The sequence below is a fragment of the Pristiophorus japonicus genome, chromosome 12, assembly GCF_044704955.1.
Source record: "Pristiophorus japonicus isolate sPriJap1 chromosome 12, sPriJap1.hap1, whole genome shotgun sequence".
In the NCBI taxonomy this organism is placed as follows: Eukaryota; Metazoa; Chordata; class Chondrichthyes; family Pristiophoridae; genus Pristiophorus; species Pristiophorus japonicus.
The window spans coordinates 55,108,431-55,127,805 of NC_091988.1; the positions used below are offsets into that span (position 1 = coordinate 55,108,431).

A 19,375-nucleotide genomic window follows, 5' to 3' on the forward strand; every position below is an offset into this window, starting at 1 on the left:
TAGTTAATGATTGAGGAGAAAGTTTTGCGTGGCGGGCAGATTGTAGATACCAGAGATTTTATTTTGTCCTCGTGTAATGGGAACATGTGCAGGTAGAACTGCTAAAACTGCACACTGCCTGGTCAGATATGGGATTTGACCAGAGATGTGCAGCCAAGCCCAGAAACAGGCATTAGCTGTGATGGATGGAGTTTTTCTTCACTGAATCAGAGTCATATCTCGGCCTGCTAGTTGATGTCTGAACCAAGGGTGTGTAGACTACAGAAGGACAGACACATGCATTTTAACAGTTTCCACTTGCTAAAGGTAGCCATCTAAATGTGTTTGTCTGACATCCATTAGAGCAGCATCATAACCTAGTTTAACAAATTCAACAATAACTTGCATTTATTGATCATCTTTAACAAAGAAAAATATCTCACGGTGCTTTACAGAGGTGTAACCGGGCAAAAAATATACTTTATTGATATTGACATTGAATTCCATCTGCCACTTTTTAGCCCATTCCTCCATCTTATCAATATCCCTTTGCAGCTTCCTTTGATCTCATGAATTAATTATACTTCCTAATTTGGTATCCTCAGAAAATGTTGACACCATTCCCTCTAGGTCTATATCCAAATCATTGATGTACACAATGAACACAACTGAAACCTGTGGGCTACCACTACCCACTTCCAACTACTCTGGAAAAACTGCACTTAACTTCTACTCTGTTATTTCCCTTCAAACCAAATTTTAATCCAGCTTGTTAACCTCTCCCAAATGTTTTTAAAATTCACTTCCGGAATGTGGACATCACTGGCGTGGTCAGCATTTATTGCCCATCCTTAATTGCCCTTGTGAAGGTGGTGGTGAGCCGCTGCCTTGAACTGCTCCAGTCTGTGTGGTGAAGGTGCTCCCACAGTGCTGTTAGGGAGGGAGTTCCCGGATTTTGACCCAGCAACGATGAAGGAACAGCGATATATTTCCAAGTCAGGGTAGTGTGTGACTAGGAGGTGCTGTCAAAGAAGGCTGGGTGAGTTGCTGCAGTGCATCTTGTAGATGGTACACACTGCAGACAGTGGTGGAGGGAGTGAATGTTTAAGGTGGTGGATGGGGTGCCAATCAAGGGGGCTGCTTTGTCCTGGATGATGTTGAGCTTCTTGAGTGTTGTTGGAACTGCACTCATCCAGGCAAGTGGAGAGTATTCCATCACACTCCTGCCTTATACCTTGTAGATGGTGAAAAGGCTTTGGGGAGTCAGGAGGCAAGTCACTCGCTGCAGAATACGCAGCCTCTGACCTACTCTTGTAGCCACAGTATTTATGTGGCTGGTCCATTTAAGTTTCTGGTCAATGGTGACCCCAGGATGATGGTGGGAGAATTGGCAATGGTACTGCCATTGAATTTTAAGGGGAGGTAGTTAGACTCTATTTGAAGATGGTTATTTCCTGGCACTTGTGTGGTGCGAATATTAATTGCCACTTATCCGTCCATGCCTATTCCAATTCCATACGTCTGAACTTTCTCTAGTAATCACCCATGTGGTATCTTATAAAAGGCTTTCCTAAAGCCCATGTACACCACATTCTCTGCATTTCCCCCATCAACCATGTATGTTACCTCCTCGAAGAATTCTGTGAGGTTTGTCAAGAATGATCGACTCTTTTCAAATCCATGCTGGCTATTCTATTTTCTCATTTCATAGATATATAATGTCATTCTTAATTAAAGACTAAAATATTCCCTACCACAGATGATAAGCTTACTGGTCTATAATTACCAGGATTACCTCTGTCTCAATTTTTTTCAAATGGGCACACTACATTTGCCACTCTAGCACACATCCATACTCAACAGAGCCCTGAAATCTAATTTCTAGGAGTTCTACAATTTTCTCTCCTGGGATCCTAGGATGTATCCTGTCAAGCCCTGGAGTTATGTCTTCCCTTAGTCTAACTAACTTAGCTAAAAATGTCCTCTTATTCTTCATAATATCGATCGCCTTGCTCAAACACTTCAGGATTTACCTCCTCTCCGATATCCTTCTCTTTAGTGCATGTTGGACTGCATTGTTATCCTTCCAGTACTGAGGGTACACAAGAGAAAAGAATTTGCCAGAAATACTGCTTGTGCAGTCGTTGACTTCAGCTTGTTAATTGAGTGAAAGAGCTTTCATGAAAAGAGATGGTTCAGTATTATGCGTCAACTTGTGACTTGCAGGACATTGCCCCTCAAAGCAGCTTCTGCAGCTGTTCTTTGCTATTGTCCACTTAAGTTGCAGTCCATAGATTGTACAAAATGTATTTTCGTGCACCGAAATATGCTGTGTAGTAACTTGATTGTTGACCATGTATCTACTTGTAGGATTTTGTTGATGCACCATTGAATATCCCCCCTTCTCTGACTGAGAAACTGAACATTGACTGGAGGGATTATCAGGTGAGACTGTGCTCCAGTACACTGGATTCTGTATTGACGACAAACTTTGTTTTTATCCAAATACTTTTTTCCCTTTTTATTAGTTGACATTAGTAACCCAGATCCAAGAAAATGTTGGGTATTGGAGGGTCAGGGGAATGAATATCTTTGTGCTGGGCAAACCTATGTTTCAGTATTCACTTAGCCTTAACTTCTCAATTTTCACTTCATAATTGCAACCACTCATCCCTGGTAATATCCTAGTGAACCTATATGCACTGTTCCCTGTCATTTTGTTTTGGGGTGCACAGCCCATTCAAAAGTATGGACATGCCCGTTCAATTTAAAAGCTGGTTCACCGGCTAAGCAGGACCTCTGGAGCACCGCGCAGCTTAAAGGGAACATTTGCTTTCAGTTCCTTATAACTGGGTATCTAGACTGCACCGCACTCCAGCTGCAACCTGACTTGTCACACTACCATGCCACTCCACAGCCTATCTGTTAAAAGAAGCTTTATAACATCCATTAAAAATACCCGTGGCAGCTTAGAGTGGTTTTAGATTGCCAACTGCAGCGCCACAATTCTCTTGTTGTTTGCTCGATTCCTTCATAAACATGCATTAAAAAATGCGGAGCTACAAATCTCTCATCAGATTAAAGTATCTCGTTCCAGTAAACTAAATTCAGGGAGTCAGTCATGTGTATTGGCACTGTCTACAGGAATCTGGTCTCCACAACATCAGTTTTGAACCAGCGGGATTACAGAGACTGGCTACCTGACAGTGCTCCATTGTAGCCTTCGGTCGCCTGAGGAAGAGTGTTCGAAGACCAGGACCTCAAATCTGGCACCAAGCTTATGGTCTACAGGGCTGTAATGATACCCACCCTCCTATATGGCTCAGAGACGTGGACCATATACAGTAGATACCTCAAATCGCTGGAGAAATACCACCAAAGCGGAGTCTGCAAGATCCTGCAAATCCCCTGGGAGGATAGACGCACCAACGTCAGTGTTCTCGATCAGGCCAACATCCCCAGCATCGAAGCACTGACCACACTCGACCAGCTCTGTTGGCCAGGCCACATCGTCTGCATGCCCGACACAAGACTCCCAAAGCAAGCGCTCTACTTGGAACTCCTACACGGCAAGCAATTCCCAGATGGGCAGAGGAAACGCTTCAAGGACATCCTCAAAACCTCCTTGATAAAAGTGCAACATCCCCGCCGACACCCGGGAATCCCTGGCCAGAGACCGCCCTAAGTGGAGGAAGAGCATCAGGGAGGGCGCTGAGCACCTCGAGTCTCGTCGCCGAGAGCATGCAGAAAACAAGCGAAGGCAGCGGAAGGAGCGTGCGGCAAACCAGGCTCCGCAGCCACCCTCTCCTTCAACCACTGTCTGTCCCACCTGTGACAGAGACTGTAATTCCCGTATTGGACTGTAGTCAGTCACCTGAGAACTTACTTTGAGTAGAAGCAGGTCTTCCTCGATTTTTGAGGGACTGCCTATGATATGACCTAACAGCAATGCTAAAAAGACAAGAGCAGCACATTTGGAGGCTCTTCTCCCAAAATGGAGACACATTATTTCTTAACATAAAGGCTCTTTCACATTGCCCAATTAATTTAGAAACATAGAAAATAGGTGCAGGAGTCAGCCATTCGGCCCTTCGAGCCTGCACTGCCATTCAATGAGTTCATGGCTGAACATGCAACTTCAGTACCCCACTCCTGCTTTCTCGCCATACCCCTTGATCCCCCTAGTAGTAAGGACTACATCTAACTCCTTTTTGAATATATTTAGTGAATTGGCCTCAACAACTTTCTATGGTAGAGAATTCCACAGGTTCACCATTCTCTGGGTGAAGAAGTTTCTCCTCATCTCGGTCCTAAATGGCTTACCCCTTATCCTTAGACTGTGACCCCTGGTTCTGGACTTCCCCAACATTGGGAACATTCTTCCTGCATCGAACCTGTCTAAACCCGTCAGAATTTTAAACGTTTCTATGAGATCCCCTCTCATATTTCCCTCCCGTCATGGTCTCTATGATTTTGAGTATAGTACCAGTCATATTGGGCTCCACTGTGGTATGCAGAGACCCAGTTGCTCTATGGAAACAACAGGACTGACACCATGAGTTTACTTTCCTGAATCTGGCTCAGTTGATAAGATCATGCATTCATCAGCGCACATTATCATGGGTCTAAAATCCAGTCGCTTTCCCAGAGTATGGGAGCATTTATACTGTGCAGTGCAGTTGCGCAAGGGAAACCAGTGTGTCTCCCATCAGATGTACTATTTTAATATAGTGCCACCTTTAACCTGATAATGGAGACCAGATGGATAATTAATACTGACTGGATAATTTAGATTTATGTCCCAACACTCCTATTGCCATTTGAAACTGTCGGGTGTATAGCAGCAGGAGTAAAGACCATAGCCAATCAAGTGTTGGGACAATCCTGATCTTTAAACCCTGGCCACCAGCATGCCAGGAAAACTGGGTGTGTGGCTCCATAAAAGTATTTTATACTTGATATTTAACTGTTTCGTTTTTAATGTTGCAATACCAGATTCATATCACTGGAGGGCATTTGCTGGGTTGAAGCTTCCTCTAGTGGCAGCAAACAGGCACTGCAGTATTTTTGTTAACTCGTGGCAACAGATCATAGAATCATAGAGCATAGAATAGTACAGCACAGAAGGAGGCCATTCAGCCCATCGAGTCTGCGCCGGCTCTTTCAAAGAGCAATCCAGTTAATCCCACTCCTCCGCTCTTTTCCCATATCTCTGCAATTTTTTCACTTTCATTCCCTTTTAAAGGCAACGATTGAATCCATATCCACCACCCTATCAGGCAGTGCATTCCAAATCCTAACCACTCGTTGCATAAAATGTTTTTCCTCATGGCGCCTCTGATTCTTTTGCCAATCACCTTAAATCTGCGTCCTCTGGTTATCTGTCCTTCAGCCATTCGAAACAGTTTCTCTTTATTTACTCTATATAAACCCTTCATAATTTTAAACACCTCTGTCAAATCTCCTCTTAACCTTCTCTGCTCTGAAGATAACAAGCCCAGCTTCTCTAGTCTATCCAAGTAACTGTAATCCCTCATCACTGGAACCATTTTAGTAAATCTCTTCTGTACCCTCTCCAAAGCCTTCACGTCCTTCCTAAAGTGTGGCGCCCAGAATTGGACACAGTACTCCAGCTGGGGCCAAACTATTTTATATAGGTTTCTGTTCTTAAAAAGTATATTCCTGCAACTTGTATTTTTTGAAATGTCAGTATGAAGGTAGTCTTTATCAGACTGAAATCTTCTCTCTCAAGCCCATACCCCAAATGAAAGTACAAAACTTGTAAATCTGTCTTTCCACTCATGTCAGGATAACATTATTTCTTGTTACCTATCTATACAGTCCTGGGACCTCGTTCAACAGACACAGAATTACCTGAAGCTGCTTATTCAAACAATAAATCGGGATGGTAAGTCTAGGATTTGATTGGCAGTTCTCAATGTTCTGACAGTTTGACTGCTTGGTAGTGGTGTGATAATCTAGGGTGAAGGCAAACTCTCTGCTGATGAAGTGGTGCAGTGTTTTACAACATTGTCCTTTAAGCTCTTGTGCACAAGATGGCTCTTTAAAATTGATAATTTTTTATTGAAATGTTATCCTTTATGTTGATGTCCTGTTCTAATCCTTGTTCCTTTCTTCTCCTGACAGAAGACAGTGGTTTGTTAGTGCACTGTATTTCTGGCTGGGATCGAACTCCCCTCTTTATCTCTCTCCTTCGTCTTTCACTGTGGGCTGTAAGTATACATGCTCTTGTAGCTTTTCTCAGCAATGTTATTGAGACGTCAGAAAACATCACACTCTTATTTATCGGGATAATTTTAATCAGTATTTTAATTACTAGTATGTTTACATTAAACCTTTGTCTATCATTTACATATTCTTTAAAACTCTTAATACTCAGTTTCTACTAAACAGTATCCACAATCATAAGTATGTTCTATTAGTTACTGGGTTTTCAGGTTTTTTTTTAAAGTTATGGAGCGGAACACTTTTAAATCAACTGCCGGTTCAGTATTGATCAGCTGTGCTAAAGTTTCAGTAGGTGTTTTTGTATTATTGAGCTTTTTGTTTGTGTTGCTGGTATAGGCAGCGATTGCTTTCCCCCCTGATATATTTGGTGGTAGGATGCTGGGCTCTGCTTTGTGTCCAGCCTGTTTATCCTTCTTCAGATGTTGGTCCCATGAACTTTCAGTTCTGAGGATCCACACTGGAGAGCACAGAGAAATCTTGGGGCCGATTTTAACCCGACTCGCTCAGCAGAAACCTGGCAGGTGGGCAGTTAAAACTGCCCTGGTTCTTGCCTGTCTGAAAGCTACCATTAACTCAAGATCTGCAAGTTTAACCTGCTCTCCTGAGATCACGCGCCCGGAGCCAAAAGTGTCCTCCATTACATATGCATGTTGCAGCCCGATGACATCATTGCGACCCGACTGTAATTTTAACTCCGGCATGAGCAGAGAATCCACCTGGAGTTAAAATCGGGGCTCTCATTTTACAAATCATGCAAATTCTCTCCCGAAAGAAAATAGAGGGTAAAATAATGGTCTTAGAACCTGCTGTTGAACCCTGTCATGATTAGCATTACAGTTATTCAAAGTGTAATTGCAGGGCATAGGCTCTGCTGAAGCAAGCAGTCTTCACTCAGTGCCAGATTCATTGACCTAATGGTGGGAGATAGGTGTCTGCAGTCAGCTGTGTTCCTGTAATGAAATGGGACATAGATGTTTTCCAGGTTACTTGTGTTTGGCTGAAAAAGACACTCACATTCTCCAGCTATGGTAGATAAGATTTGTTCATTGGACCACATCATTTCACCTTTTGTTTTTCTCTTGAAATTCCTCACTCTTGTCCTTTTGCACATAAGAATTCTGACGAATAGGCGGAGGCCATTTGGCTCAACAAAACTGTCCCTCTTTGATTAATCAGCCCCACCTGAGAATCATAGAATAGAATCATAGAATGGTTGTATCACGGATCAAGGCCATTCAGCCTGTCAAGCCCGTGCTCACTCTCAGCTAGTCCCACAGCCCTGTCCTTTCCCCATAGCCCTGCAATTTTTTTCCTTCAGATACTTATCCAACTCTCTTTTGAAAGATAAGATTAAATCTGCCTCCATTACCCTTTCAGGCATTGCATTCCAGAACTTAACCACTCGCTGCGTAAAAATGTTTTTTCTTGCGTCGTCTTTGGTTCGTTTGCCAATCACCTTAAATATGTGTCCTCTGGTTCTCGACCCTTTTGCCAATAGGAACAGTTTCCCTCTATCTACTCTGTCCAGACCCTCATGATTTTTGAACTCCTCTCTATCAAATCTCATCTCAATCTAATCTGCTCCAAGGAGAACCTTGTCCACTGTCCCATTATAATCCATCAATCTCTTCTCCAGAAATGCACCTAATTATGTCAAACCCAATTATACTGCCCACTTCAGTTGCTTGCCTGATAACTTATTCCATAAGTCATTTGTCTCTATGGGTGGAAATATATGCTTGACTTCCCTTCTGGCCTGTAATTTTCTAGTTTTCAACTTGTATTTCATGGTATTTGAACCCTTCACCATCGTAGTTACCTGGATCAGTTTTATCAATTCCAATTGTATAATCTTCAACATTTCATAGAAACATAGAAACATAGAAAATAGGTGCAGGAGTAGGCCATTCGGCCCTTCGAGCCTGCACCGCCATTCAATGAGTTCATGGCTGAACATGCAACTTCAGTACCCCATTCCTGCTTTCTCGCCATACCCCTTGATCCCCCTAGTAGTAAGGACTACATCAAACTCCTTTTTGAATATATTTAGTGAATTGGCCTCAACAACTTTCTATCGTAGAGAATTCCACAGGTTCACCATTCTCTGGGTGAAGAAGTTTCTCCTCATCTCGGTCCTAAATGGCTTACCCCTTAGCCTTAGACTGTGACCCCTGGTTCTGGACTTCCCCAACATTGGGAATATTCTTCCTGCATCTAATTGTCTAAACCCGTCAGAATTTTAAACGTTTCTATGAGATCCCCTCTCATTCTTCTGAATTCCAGTGAATACAAGCCCAGTTGATCCAGTCTTTCTTGATGTCAGTCCCGCCATCCCGGGAATCGGTCTGGTGAACCTTGCTGCACTCCCTCAATAGCAAGAACATCCTTCCTCAAGTTAAGAGACCAAAACTGTACACAATACTCCAGGTGTGGCCTCACCAAGGCCCTGTACAACTGTAGTAACACCTCCCTGCCCCTGTACTCAAATCCCCTCGCTATGAAGGCCAACATGCCATTTGCTTTTTTAACCGCCTGCTGTACCTGCATACCAACCTTCAATGACTGATGTACCATGACACCCAGGTCTCGTTGCACCTCCTCTTTTTCTAAACTGTCACCATTCAGATAATAGTCTGTCTCTCTCTGTTTACCACCAAAGTGGATAACCTCACATTTATCCACATTATACTTCATCTACCATGCATTTGCCCACTCACCTAATCTATCCAAGTCACTCTGCAGCCTCATAGCATCCTCCTCGCAGCTCACACTGCCACCCAACTTAGTGTCATCCATAAATTTGGAGATACTACATTTAATCCCCTCGTCTAAATCATTAAAGTACAATGTAAACAGCTGGGGCCCCAGCACAGAACCTTGCGGTACCCCACTAGTCACTGCCTGCCATTATATAAAGTACCCATTTACTCCTTCTCTTTGCTTCCTGTCTGCCAACCAGTTCTCAATCCACGTCAGCACACTACCCCCAATCCCATGTGCTTTAACTTTGCACATTAATCTCTTGTGTGGGACCTTGTCGAAAGCCTTCTGAAAGTCCAAATACACCGCATCAACTGGTTCTCCCTTGCCCATTCGACTGGAAACATCCTCAAAAAATTCCAGAAGATTTGTCAAGCATGATTTCCCTTTCGCACATCCATGCTGACTTGGACCTATCATGTCACCTCTTTCCAAATGCACTGCTATGACATCCTTAATAATTGATTCCATCATTTTACCCACTACCGATGTCCGGCTGACATAATTCCCTGTTTTCTCTCTCCCTCCTTTTTTAAAAAGTGGGGTTACATTGGCTACCCTCCACTCCATAGGAACTGATCTAGAGTCTATGGAATGTTTGAAAATGACTGTCAATGCATCCGCTATTTCCAAGGCCACCTCAAGTATTCTGGGATGCAGGCCATCAGGCCCTGGGGATTTATCTAACTTCAATCCCATCAATTTTCCCAACACAATTTCCCGACTAATAAGGATTTCCCTCAGTTCCTCCTCCTTACTAGACCCTCTGACTCCTTTTATATCCGGAAGGTTGTTCGTGTCTTCCTTAGTGAATACCGAACCAAGGTACTTGTTCAATTGGTCTGCCATTTCTTTGTTCCCAGTTATGACTTCCCCTGATTCTGACTGCAGGGGACCTACGTTTGTCTTTGCTAACTTTTTCTCTTTACATATCTATGGAAGCTTTTGCAGTCCATTTTAATGTTCCCCGCAAGCTTCCTCTCGTACTCTAATTTCCCTCCCCTAATCAAACCCTTTGTCCTCCTCTGCTGAGTTCTAAATTTCTTTCAGTCCCCGGGTTCGCTGCTATTTCTGGCCAATTTGTATGCCACTTCCTTGGCTTTAATACTATCCCTGATTTCCCTTGATAGCCACGGTTGAGCCACCTCCCCTTTTTTATTTTTACGCCAGACAGGGATGTACAATTGTTGTAGTTCATCCATGCGGTCTCTAAATGCCTGCCATTGCCCATCCACTGTCAACCCCTTAAGTATCATTCGCCAATCTATCTTAGCCAATTCACGCCTCATACCTTCAAAGTTACCCTTCTTTAATTTCTGGACCATGGTCTCTGAATTAACTGTTTCATTCTCCATCCTAATGTAGAATTCCACCATATTATGGTCACTCTTCCCCCAAGGGGCCTCGCACAACGAGATTTCTAATTAATCTCCTCTCTCATTACACAACACCCAGTCTAAGATGGCCTCCCCCCTAGTTGGTTCCTCAACATATTGGTCTATTCAAAACCATCCCTTATGCACTCCAGGAAATCCTCCTCCAGCGTATTGTTTCCAGTTTGGTTAGCCCAATCTATATGCATATTAAAGTCACCCATGATAACTGCTGCACCTTTATTGCATGCACCCCTAATTTCCTGTTTGATGCCCTCCCCAACATCATTACTACTGTTTAGTGGTCTGTACATAACTCCCACTAGAGTTTTCTGCCCTTTGATATTCTGTAGCTCCACCCATACCAATTCCACATCATCCAAGCTAATGTCTTTCCTTACAATTGCATTAATTTCCTCAGGTTACCTCAAAGGCCCTTTTCCAAAGATTCCTTAACTTTTTCCTCTAACTTAAATTCTTGCCATCTGGAATCATCTTCATTGTTTGCCTGTTAATTCCCAAGGACAATGATTAATCCGTCAACATCTTTCCTCAATTATAGCATAGCCCTTGGGAGTGGAGCTCCTTGCATTTCCTACTGTAATGAGCAACGTGCTGTATAGCACAAAATAAAATTGTCATAGATCTTTTAACTTAAATATTCATAGCGAGTGAAGTGGAAATCACAAGCTATTTATCACTTAGTAACATTTTCGCAAATTTTAATTTGATTTTTTAAAAAAGATGTTGCCCCCATTTTTTTCCCATTTGTTTTTTCTGGCTCATGCACTTCTTGTAGGCAGGGGAATGACCACCTCCCAGATCTCCACTTGTGCCATTCTCAATCAAGCTGCTACAGGCGTTAATAAAAAAAGTAATCCATCAACCGCTGATCGAAAACTGCAGCTGGCATTAGGACACAAAACTGCAACTGCACGGCAGGAATAAAAGTGCGGAATGGCTTCCTTAACCTGAATCCCATCAAACTGTGGCTTGAAATACTCAGCAGAAATTGAGCTTCAGCAAAACAGAACTCTGGAACTGTGCTGATTATTCTATGTATAAAAGCTCCCTTAGGAAAGATTTCATGTGTGTGTTTATGCATACTGTCGCTTGAATGCTTTGTAAGTACTGTGTCAGAGGTGGTTTACAAAGCCCTCTTGTTTAGAGGCAGTAATAAAGGTACATTGGGAATCTACGCCAAATCACTCTACAAATGAGCCATAATAACTGAAATCTGTTCAGTCACATCCCTAGTGTCTGAGGATCGAGTTGTAGGGAAAGACTGCAAAGGAGGCAACTGACAAATGTCACAGGTAAGATAATGGGCCAAAAATTGCGGTCACAGGCTTCCCACAGGCGGATGCCTCCGACCAAAACCTTTTTTACGAAAATACCTGGTGTTCCCGGAGGAACGAGCACTTGTTCTCCGAGGCCTACCAGAGGCCCACGTATTCCAGGAGCATAGGTGCATCCTGGGATCACGTGGGCCTAGACCACCAATCACAATGTAGTCTTCTCATTGATAGTAATGGGAGCTCGGAGCTCCCATTACTATCAATGAGAATACCCCTAAAATCAAACAAATCACAAATATAAATAAAAGAAACACTTCACTTTTTTAGAATTTATAGAAATTGCATTAAATTAAATGTTTGAGAAAAATTTATTTTTTTGAATTAAAAAAAATGTTTTAATAGTGTTAAAAATAAACTTGCCTTCATAGATAGGATTTTTAATATAAAAATAAGTAATCACATTTATTTTTTATTCTATCTATTAAAACTCTTATGCTGGTAAAAGCAGGCCTTACACCTGCTTTTACCAGGTGTAAGAGTTTGAAGGACATTCGCTGTGCAAGAGTTGGGTAAATAACCCAAATCTCCGTCCGCGAAGGCCCTTCTCCCGGGCATGCGTTGGATCTGTCAAAGGACATTTTGACAGATCTGAGGTGCCGGGTTCAAGCGCGTGTGCTTCGCCCATCTAAACCTGGACTTGTGAGGCCTCTTCGAGCGCGTGCGCACATCGTACCCGGAGAGGCCGCAATTTCAGGGTCAATAAGTAGGGACTGTAGGATAGGTTCAAACTACTGAAAGCCAAATTTATGGCTGATGTCAGCAGGCTTTTCTTCATACACCGAGTGACCAACACATAGATTGGATTTCCTGGTATGGGAGGAAAGGCATAAACTGTGGAACTATTTCAGAAACAATTGGATACAATGATCAGGGGAGCGGGTGGGGTGCTTTAGATGCGCTAAGATAGGACGAAAGGTCATTCATATCTGTATCTTGAACGCCTACAGTTTTGCCCACATTTAAATGATATGCTATAGACAGGGCAGACAGCCATGACACCTGAAGATTCCTCTGTAAAAATCTTTACACGGCAGTGATGGCTTGTATTTAACATCGCTCGCTAGATGCTTTAAAGGTTTCCGATGAAGAGCTGTTGGAGCCACCTTTGTAGGTTAAAGAATTTGCCACAACTTGTTTTCTACAGGATGGACTTGTTCATGCTTGTCTGGAGCCTGTGGAAATCCTTTATCTAACCATCGCTTACGATTGGTTCCTTTTTGGGTGAGTTTGTTTTGTATTTCATAACAGCAGAATCATGCAGGATGAGTGCCATAATTAGGTGACAGTGTTATTGATGTGGGTTTTTTTGAAAAGCAAACACCTGTCACAGTCTAGCAGGTTTTTGTCAAATCCTGTGATAATCATATTCTGAATGTGTTTTGCAGCTTGCACACTTCGTGCATAGAATCATAGAACGATGCAGCACAGGAGGTAACCATTCGGCCCATTGTGCCTATGCCGGCTCTTTGGTAGAGCTATCCAGTTAATCCCACTCCCTTGCTCTTTTCCCATAGCCCTGTAAAATCTTTCCCTTCAAGTGTTTATCCAATTCTCTTTTGAATGTTATTAAATCTGCTTCCACCAAATCCGTGCAGACTTTCATTTAGCCCATACTTTTCAAAATGCCAATTAATATTGTCCCTAAAAGTTTCCCCATCACTGACAGACCGACTGGCCTGTAGTTGCCGGGTTTAACATTTACAATCCTCCAGTCCTCTGGCACCAACCCCATATCCAAGGAGGATTGGAAGATTGTGGCCAGAGTCGTCTTCATTTCCACCCTGAGTTCTTGCAGCTTTCTGCAATTTGCCTGCAAATTTGCTCCTCTATCTCCTTCGCACTAATTGGTGACCTATAGTACATATCCAGTCTGTTGTTAATTCTAACCAAATAGATTCTGCCTTTCGATCCCTCAACTACATCATTCCTCTCCATTGCTATAATAATTTCCTTTTTTCCTTCTCCCATCTTTGCTGAATACCTTGTAGCCAGCAAAGTATGTCTTGTGTTGTACTACCTTTTACAAAAATAAGATTTTAAAAAGCAATTGTGCTTCAGGCACCTGACATTTTTCTTGAAACATTCTTCCCTGTGCCAAGTAACCGTATAATTGGCCTGAGTCCCTGGACTAAGGAAGGATGTTTGGTGGGGTGGTGGTAGGGGGGTATAAATCAGCCAGAGTTCTCTGACTCTCACTGGAAAGAATGTGGATAATGGGGGTGAGAGGATCTGCCTGAGCTTTGATACCCATGTGATCAAATCGCCTGCAGGCACTCATTCTCTAGGATAAAGGGTGAAGAAATGCCACATGGGTTAGGTGCAGAGGGTGGACGGCACGCAAAGGACTGTGCTCCAGTCAATGCAAGGTGTAGCTAAGTAGTTAGCACGCACCATGCAGAATTGTAAGAAAACTGGCTCAAAACCTCTTGAGTGGCAGAGTTCAGAAACAATTTTTATCTTTAGAGAACAGAATTTGAGTATTCACTCCATTTTCAAATCCCTCCATGGCCTCACCTCTCCCGATGTCTGCAATCTCCTCCAACCCCACAACCCTACCCCCGCCCCCTCCAGATGTCCGCACTCTAATTCTGACCTTTTGAGCATCCCTGATCATAATCGCTCAACCATTGGTGGCCGTGCCTTCTGTTGCCTCGGCCCCAAGCTCTAATTCCCAGCCTAAACCTCTCCACCTCTCTACCTCTCTACCTCTCTTTCCTCCTTCAAGACGCTCCTTAGCTGCTCACCGCTCCTTTTATGGCCCCGACCTGCCGCTGATGTTCCCTCGCAGGTCGAGGCCTCCACGCTGCCCATGGCTGCATGGAGACTGTAGAGGCATACATGTGCACACTAGGTCTGTGCAGCAGAGCTGGTCTCCAGTTGTCTTGGTTAATCCTTGCCACTGGCCCAAGACCTAGCGCTGTCAAGCCCGTGTGGTGGTTGGTGTGCAACGGCCACCCCACATTAAAAAAATTAACGCACAGGCATCTTCCACCCTTCAGGATGTAGTTCGGGTCCTTCATTGAAACACCTGTGAACTCGTCCTTTTTTTGGCATGGAAGCAAGTCATCCTCGTTTCGAGGGACCGCCTATGATGATGAAAACCTACCTCTTTGACCAAGCTTTTGGTCACCTGCAAGTAATTTCTACTTATGCAGCTTGGTATCAAATTTTTTTAACATAATACTGCTGTGAAGCGCCTTGGGACGTTTCACTGCGTTAAAGGTGCTATATAAATACAAGTTGTTGAATATTCAAAAAGAAGGGAAAGTTTGACTGCTCTGTTGTTAAGGCAGTTAGTAATTCATTGGTGTCATAATTGCAGACAAATATCTTCAACTCATTACATAGGTTCAGTGCTCTGTTTTATATGTATTTGCAGGCACATGTTATCCGACAGGCTCAGCAAAGGGGAGGAGGTGAGTCAAAAGCTGGAGAAATGTCTTTTGTTGATGATTAAAATTGACACTTCTATGGCTGTTTTGGGTTACTAATTTTATTGTTTTAATAGGATTCGTTCGATAGCTTGCTTCAGTATCGTATCTATCAATAGACTCTTTCTATCTCTGAAAAAGCTGACAATTAGCTGATCCAATTTACATTTATAAAGAATTTTAATAAGACAAGACAGGCTAGGCAGAAATTTAGGTCAATTGGAAATCCCTCTCTCTGCTTCGTGTTTTGAAAATCGCTGCAGTTTACAAGACTACTGTTGGAATATGTGGTGCAAGCAAGGAACTAAGATTATCTCTTTTGGATTTTTGATCTCTGGTAGAGTGAGTGTAGGGAAAAATTCTCAACATTAGTTTTTATTTAATAAAAACAGAAAATGCTCGAAATACTCTGATGATGGGTCATTGACATGAAACGTTAATGCGGTTTCTTTCTCCACAGATGCTGCCTGACCTCAATATTGCCAGCATTTTCTGTTTTTATTTCTTTCCAGCATCTGCAGTATTTGGCTTTTGTATTGGTTTTTAATTAGCCAAATAGTGGAATTTTGTTCTGTAATACAAGTTTCTACCAGGAGATGGTGCTTTTGCACTGCCTGAAGTACTTCCATGAACAGTTTACAAAATGCAATACTACCACCTGCTGATGGGAAAATGTGGCTGCGGGAAGGCAACCGTGTTAAATCGAGGAAAAAGTTGGAAATCTGAAATTTAAAAAAAGAAAAAGCTGGAAATACACAGCATGATTATTGATCTCCAAATACCTCTCTTTCCAGGTATTGGCAGTCTTGCTGTGTGTTTCCAGCATTTTCTGTTTTTAATCTCATTAAACTTTCAGCAAAAAGGTTAGGAAGTTTTGTGATGGTGAAAGAGGCCAATTTTTAATAACATTTTAGGTTTCTTTTATCAGCTTATTGCTTAATATATCAATATGTGTATAACTTTGCATTCTCAAAGGTAGTGGTGTATTGAAGAATCATGGACGATCGCGTGAGGGCACCTGAAATCTAAAAACAAACTTCCAATTTTTTTCAGATTTTCTTCTTCTGCTTCAATTTTTTGAAGCACATCACCTCAGAAGAGTTCTCTGCAGCAAAGAAACCAAGGTAAGGATCTCGTCTTGTTGGGTCCTTTTTGCAGGAGTGGTGTAGAGAACAACTACAAACACCAACTGCAATGATCAAAGGCCCAAGACCTGACTAGTTCCAGGTCTGGACCATAATGAAATATTTCTCTGAAGTGTTAAGATTGATAAAGGTCAGTTGAACTATTCTGCTGCTGTGGCATAAGCACAAACGCTGGAACGATGGGCCAGGGATTTAAACTCAAGATGGAACAAGATCTAACTATTTCACACACACAATGGTGAAGATATGAAACAAACCAGATGAGGAAAACAGAAAGGCGGGTAGTGTTTTGGCAAAAGAAGTGATTGACAGATACAAGAGCCAGAGTATTTTAATTTTTCTTTTAACCATGGGACCAAGAGGTGATCTCAAATGGTCGTTAATGTCCCCCAAGTTAATTTGTTTCCATAGCTAATTCATCTAACATCGGGAAAACCAAATACATCTTATTCGGTTGCTATCAAAACATCTACTGTTGCTCTGTCCCTTCCCTTAGACTGAACCAGATGTTGCACCACCTTAGTGTTTGACTTGAGCTGAAATTCAAAATCTTTACCCTACCCATCAGCAAGAGCGCTTCCTTCCACCTCTAACATTGCCTGTTTCTGGCCCCACCGCACCCTCTTCCTGCTGCTGAAATAATTTTGTTTTCATTACCTCAATGCTCAACTTCTCTAAAGACCTCTTCATCAGGCTCCTGAACTTCCAATTAATCCAAATCTCTACCTCCTGATTGCCCTTTACCCCATTCTTTCCAACCTCCATTGGCTGCCTAGCCCCCCTCCCCCCCCCCCCCCCACCCTTGACCCCGCTTACCTCGAATCTACTCCAGTCCTTTGTCTCCAACTCCAGTCTCTGGTGCATTCGCTGCTTTCCACCATTCTCCTCAGTCCTACTCTCAAACTTCTCTAAATTTCTTTGCCTCGATACTTCTCTTCCTGCCTTTAAAAGTCTCCGCCTAACCTTTGGCCGTATTTTTAGTTTTACTCTTTTACTACAACTTGGCATCTGTTTTCTCGCTGCGCAAAGTGCCTTGGGATGCTTGTTATGTTAAAAGGTGCAAATTGTTAATTCTCGGCAAGGCTGCTGCACGTTGTTTATCTTGTGTGAACAGAACATTCCACCTCGGGACAGAAAGCAAAGCCTGAAAACCATCTCAGCACACCGAGGAAATGCATCATCAGACAGCCAAGTGCAATATTTAGTAGCAACTATATACAATCCTGCAGGAGGTTGGATAGAAGGAAGAAGACTTGAAAACATTTGGGAGAGAGGTGCTGGGTTTTAGCTTTCAATTGCTGCTATCACACATTAAGTTTACAGAGAACAGATCTCAGCAGAAAGTTACGCACAAATTAGACGAGAATAAAGCAGGTTGGGAGGGGAGAGAGTCTGGATATATCACCACTCTGGTTGTGATGTAATGGCAACGGGAGATAAATATTTAATAACACAGCATCCGCTGTACGGGACTGCTGTCTGCTAGTAATGATTTACTTCTGTTGACCCACCTAGCAGAGGAGTGCTTTCTGCTGGTCTTTCGGGTGGTAAATCTTGGGCCTCTGGTCCTCAAAGTTCTTGGTGATACTCTAATACCAGAGGTATCATATACAAAATTGCGCAAAGTAGGGATTATAGCTATTTTTTAACTTTATGGAGGCTGATCTCATTCAAATATCTGCATAATGATATTAAATTCAAATATCACAAAACGTTGTTTCCAGTTGATTTTTATAGTTTTGAATCTTGCACATTTGTTGCCTTAATTCTTTCCCTCTGCTCCCCTCACCCCTCCTCTTCATTTCTGCTGTACCCAGGGTTCAGCTAACTGTCATAAAGCACCTGAAGTTGACTTCCACAATTTGCCATTTTGTTTAAGCTCCTCATTAGGTTTACAACCTTGCAGTATTTCAGGTTCCCTGCTGTTACTGCAGCTTGCCTGTTCACCTACTTCCCAGTCTCTGCTAAATATTATTCTCGTGCTGATTGTTGGGAGGCAGGTGAGAGTAACTCTTGCTAAAGGAGGAGCCACCTTTCTTCCCTCCTCTACCTGTCTCCTTGTGTCACCTATTGACTTTCCGGAAAGCTTAGCTGAGACCAGAAACTCCCGGGGGGGGGGGGGGGGGGGGTGTGAGAGAGAAAATTGTTGTAATCCTGTTATTATTAATGTACCCCTGTAACTTGGAGTACTTTTGCATTTTTTTTTGTGAAAACTTGCCATTTCTAAATATGCGATGGTTCTCTAGTAGAAATATATTGTTTAGCACTGTTTCAGAATGCGGGCACGACAACAATACTTTTGATAGAATCCTAAAATCTTAATGCACAAAAACAGCTGATTTAGCACAACAAGCTAGTGCTCGTGTTTTTTTTCCACATAAGCTGCCCAATCTAATCCGGCTCACTCCCCACAACCTTCATTTTTCCTTTTTTTCAAGCCTCTGTCTTGGTCCTTTTAAAAGAATGTATGCTTTAACAATGATCTATGACCATGAATCCCACATTCTAATCACCCTCTTGTATAAAGAATGATTTTCTAACTTGCCCTTTAATTCTTTTTGTGATAAATTTGCACCCACTTGTCAATGTCTACCCGACCAGTGGAAACTCATTATTTACCTCATCATAACCGTCTTTAATTGTGAGGAGCACACCGTTTCACTTCTAGTGAAGAAAGTGTTAATGTTTCAAGTCTACCTTCAGAACTATAACATCCCTAGTAACATCATCGTGATGGACATTGCACCTTATCCATTGCCTTTACATCCTTCCTATAATGGGGGTAACCAAAACTATGCACAATGCTCCAATTGAAGATTAACTAACATCTTGTACAATTTCAACATTACCTTACATTTGCAATATATGCCTCGAGTTACAAGAACAAAGACTTTGTTCGATATAAAAACAGAAAATGCTGGCAATCTCAGTGGGTCACGTAGCATATGTGGAGAGAGAAACAGTTAATGTTTCAAGTCGATAACCATTCGTCAGAACTGGCAGTAGTTCAAAATGTAACGGATTCTTAAGGAAGTGCTGGAGCCCTGAAAGGGGGAGGGGGCGGGGGGGTGGTGGTGGAG

General features: G+C 42.6%; 1 protein-coding gene across 3 annotated transcripts in view; it reads left to right on the top strand.

Annotated features, from left to right (window-relative positions):
* mtmr14 (myotubularin related protein 14) overlaps window positions 1-19,375 on the top strand; it is an 86,565-nt gene that overhangs the window by 44,312 nt on the left and 22,878 nt on the right. For all 3 annotated transcript variants that reach the window (XM_070895515.1, XM_070895513.1, XM_070895514.1), the window contains exons 9-14: window positions 2,350-2,424; window positions 5,821-5,887; window positions 6,127-6,212; window positions 12,864-12,940; window positions 15,099-15,135; window positions 16,204-16,274. In XM_070895515.1, coding sequence (XP_070751616.1) covers window positions 2,350-2,424; window positions 5,821-5,887; window positions 6,127-6,212; window positions 12,864-12,940; window positions 15,099-15,135; window positions 16,204-16,274 — 413 coding nt within the window. The remainder of the gene's footprint in view (window positions 1-2,349; window positions 2,425-5,820; window positions 5,888-6,126; window positions 6,213-12,863; window positions 12,941-15,098; window positions 15,136-16,203; window positions 16,275-19,375) is intronic.